The sequence below is a fragment of the Clavelina lepadiformis genome, chromosome 4, assembly GCF_947623445.1.
Source record: "Clavelina lepadiformis chromosome 4, kaClaLepa1.1, whole genome shotgun sequence".
Lineage (NCBI taxonomy): Eukaryota > Metazoa > Chordata > Ascidiacea > Aplousobranchia > Clavelinidae > Clavelina > Clavelina lepadiformis.
In genome coordinates, this window is record NC_135243.1 from 17,805,139 (window position 1) to 17,808,711 (window position 3,573).

General features: G+C 35.9%; 1 protein-coding gene across 2 annotated transcripts; it reads right to left on the reverse strand.

Moving 5' to 3' along the window:
• Positions 1–548: 548 nt before the first annotated feature.
• LOC143451954 (cystine/glutamate transporter-like) lies at positions 549–3,573 on the reverse strand. 2 transcript variants are annotated; one of them, XM_076952742.1, is made up of 4 exons: positions 2,755–3,573; positions 2,030–2,217; positions 1,483–1,689; positions 549–1,097 (listed from the first exon to the last, which is right to left on the reverse strand). In XM_076952742.1, the coding sequence occupies exons 1-4, from the start codon at positions 3,485–3,487 to the stop codon at positions 846–848; spliced, it is 1,380 nt and encodes a 459-aa protein (XP_076808857.1). In that variant the 5' UTR covers positions 3,488–3,573; the 3' UTR covers positions 549–845. The 2 variants fall into 2 exon arrangements, with proteins under 2 accessions (XP_076808857.1, XP_076808855.1); XM_076952740.1 differs by having other exon boundaries at positions 2,674–3,573.

Below are 3,573 nucleotides of genomic sequence, written 5' to 3' on the forward strand. Positions count from 1 at the left end.
GTAATACGACTGCGTGGAACGCACCTTAGAGAATTTCGGGCGCACGTGTGGTCTCAGCGCCAACCCTTTATTACACACTTTAGATTTTTAGTTTATTATACTTATTTTGGAGGCCTCTCGCATACCGCAAATAACAGATATAGAAATATTCACTATCAGCGTTGTAGCCTCGACCCATCTTCGAAGGCTCCGCGACCCAGGGCTTAAGAACCACTCGCCTAGATATTGTAAGTTAGTGTTGGGAAACAGTATCACAACATGATACCTTTTTCGAAAGTTTTCAAATAATGATGTATCAGTGATGGGCTTAGCAATGCTAAAAACAAATTTATTGTTGTAGTAACGTAACTGTTACATGGTTACTCTGTATATAATTATATATAAATGTTAAATACGTTTTAAAAATATAGCTAAATGTAATAGGCTACACACTAAATGACAGAAAGCAGAATTTACACTGAAAACAGTTTTTCGTTGTAAATGTTTACCGAATAGTAAATTTTAGTACATGTGCGAAACGTACGTACGACCCTCCATATTGCACATTTCGCGACATTGTTAGAGTGGGTCAACCAAATATTTCTTCAGAAATTTTGTTTAATGAAAAGACGATAAAAAGATAACCAGTAGACTCTACGTTACCAAAATGTATGACGCTTGAACTCGAAAATGGACGGTAATAACAATCAAAACATTTGCACGGAAATAAGTGAAATTGTAAATGAAAATCAAGCACTGTGATAAACACTATTTTGATTAGATTGAATACAATAAACAAATAAATTCATGGCATATAATACAAAGTCGAAAGCTTGGATGACATGGAAGGACTCACAACGAACATCTTAAAATTTTGTGTTATTTGTAAGGGTTTCGGGCGATGTTGATGCAACTTGCAATATACACTGTAATGCGTACGTGCATTTCGAAATACCCGGGATCTTGGCTTGCTTTATCACAAAGATGTAGTAAAGTGGGATACCAGCTAAAATGTACGCCACCGAGCCAAGAATGCTTACGGTTGGCCTTTCGATCAACGGAAGAAGAACCAAAGCCAAGGAAGCAATGACTACCACCACAGGAATAGGTAATGGAATCTATTACAAAATAGACTGCAAAATATCAATAACCTTATATTTTTATGAAATATAGAAAAGTTAATTTCTTATGTTGCACATACAGTATCACGCAAGTTTGATAGAACGTATAATTGAATGACACCAAAATCTCATGCTCATTTTTTATTACAACTTTTTCAGAAATGGAGTTATTCCTTTTTAAGCATATATTTTGATGATCCCTTTTTGGCCAAGTGTGAAAGTTTACAACATGTGTAATTGTACATATGGCTGTATATGTGCATAAATTACGTACAAGAACGCGATTTTAGTTAACCATGGAGGATATTCTATTAAGTCAAACAATTGTGTTACAGCATTTGTCCGAAATAAACATAACATCCATGCAAAGCATACTACTTACCTTGCAAGGCCGTCGTAATCTGGGTTGTTTCCATCTTAAAACAAGCAAACTAACGGCGGAAAGACCATTGATACTCCACATTAGAAATTCGTAAGCCAGTAATAAGCTTTCAAAATTTCCGACGTACAAGATGATCATCGTCAAAGATGACTTATATATGAGAGCAGGTATAGGTGTATAACGGTGTATATGAACCATTGAAAAAATCTGTAGTATATAAGTAGTTAAGAAGAAATTGTTAATTATTAAGTAATTAATTAATTATCCGCAAAAATGGCGGTGCTCCGTATTTGTAAATATTGTAGTAAAAAAGTGAGTGTGTAAAAAAATGTGCCCTGTGCCTTTTGCCCTAATGCCTAAAGGTCAAGGAAACAGGACCTTGTAAGCAAGGCAATTATTACATGCCCTGCGATGCTAAGTCCACAAAGCTGCTTCGGGTTAAAAGCAGGAGCAGGAATTTATCAAGGAAGGTCCCTCAAACTCGTCACAATAATCGCTTTAATTTCTATTACATAACTTATGCTATAAGTATCGAACTTTTGTTTACTTGCGGCATGTGTCCTTTTGATGCAGCGCTGTAGAGAACTCGAGCCCCAGCGAAAAGACCGCCGTTTAGCGATCCAAGCACCGATGCGCAAATAATAAGCGGTATTAGCCATGAGACAGAACCAAACACTTTTTGAGCAAATTTTGCGGCAACAACATCACCAGTAGTCATTTCCTCAGCTCCTAGTACTGAAAAGTTTAACGTTGGTTTTACACTTTTTCTCCAGTGACATATAACATAGTTATTTACATTATTTTGCAGGTAATTTGTTGAGCTTGCGAATTTAAGTTCTAATTGAATACACAACTTATTTGTCAGTGATGCTCGAAAAATGAAGTTGTACAAATACACATTAAGAGCCTAATTGCGTAGGGAGAAAAAGACAAACTGACTACTTATTTCATCGTAAGTAAGTCACCATGCCCATTGTTGAAAACAGGCGGTTAAGAGAATGGGTATGTAAAAAGTCAAGTTAAAGTAAACTTGAAGTTTTATTTAAATTGGAAGGAAGAAATGTAATATGTTTTAACAGTTAATTTAGATTGACAAAAAACTATGAAAAATAGCTTCAAACGTACGATTGTTTACGGTGAAATAGTGGCAACCCTAAAAATGTCGCAGCAATATAAAATTGTAATAGTTACCTGCAATATAAGCCACATTTGTGAGAGAGTAACCGATTATCAAAGTACACATCGCTATAATTACTGCTCTAGGCAACGTGCGTTGAAAATTAATTATTTCTTCTGTTGCTGAATTCAACACCTGCCAGCCATTGTATGTATAGGTACAGAAATAAACTGCATTCCAAATGCTTAAAAATTGCACTTTGTCAAGCTCTTCAGGGCGGAACGCATTTCGAAAGTTTTCCACTCCTGGCGCATTTCCCGCAGTTAAGTGAAATATACCAACAGCTAAAAATAAAGTCATAGAAAGCACTTTTAAGGTGGTAATAAACACTTCCAACCTCAATGACTGCTTAACACTGAAGAATTGTATTATCGTCACCGCACTAAGAACCAAAATGCCAGAAACTTTTGCAAGATTAGACCCTTCTTGTTTGCATAGAGACACTCCAAGTAGAGACACAAAATAAGATCCAAATATGATAAGTTTTATTGCATTTCCAACTGTCGTGGCAAGTGTGACCATCACCCACTGATATAAAAAAGCCGGTAGGGGTCCAAATGCAACATAAAAGTAAGTATAATCTAGCCCTGATTCTTTTACACAACTTCCTAATTCGCAATAACAAAGAGCAGATAACCCGCAAAGAAGTCCAGATAAGATCCATACAAATATAGATAAACCAACACTTCCGTTCGTTGCGAGAATGACTTTTCCTGGTGTCACATATATCCCAGATCCTATGCATACTCCAATAACCAGACACACTCCTTGTACCAAAGTTATTCTCTTGGGTAACTGAAAGGATTTGTCTGCTGAATTTGATTCCATTTTCAATTATTTCCGATAAAAAAATTAACCAAATTCAGTTTGCCAGCTCATTAGTAACCAACTAACTCCAATACAAAAACTTTCAT

Excerpts from the sequence above, each read along its gene's own strand:
- LOC143451954 (XM_076952740.1), bottom strand. The coding sequence starts at position 3,487 with ATGGAATCAAATTCAGCAGACAAATCCTTTCAGTTACCCAAGAGAATA. Across the intron at positions 2,218-2,673 it reads AAATGTGGCTTATATTGCAG|TACTAGGAGCTGAGGAAATG; the intron begins GTAACTATTACA and ends TAAACTTTTCAG. Across the intron at positions 1,098-1,482 it reads GATTACGACGGCCTTGCAAG|ATTCCATTACCTATTCCTGT; the intron begins GTAAGTAGTATG and ends ATTTTGTAATAG.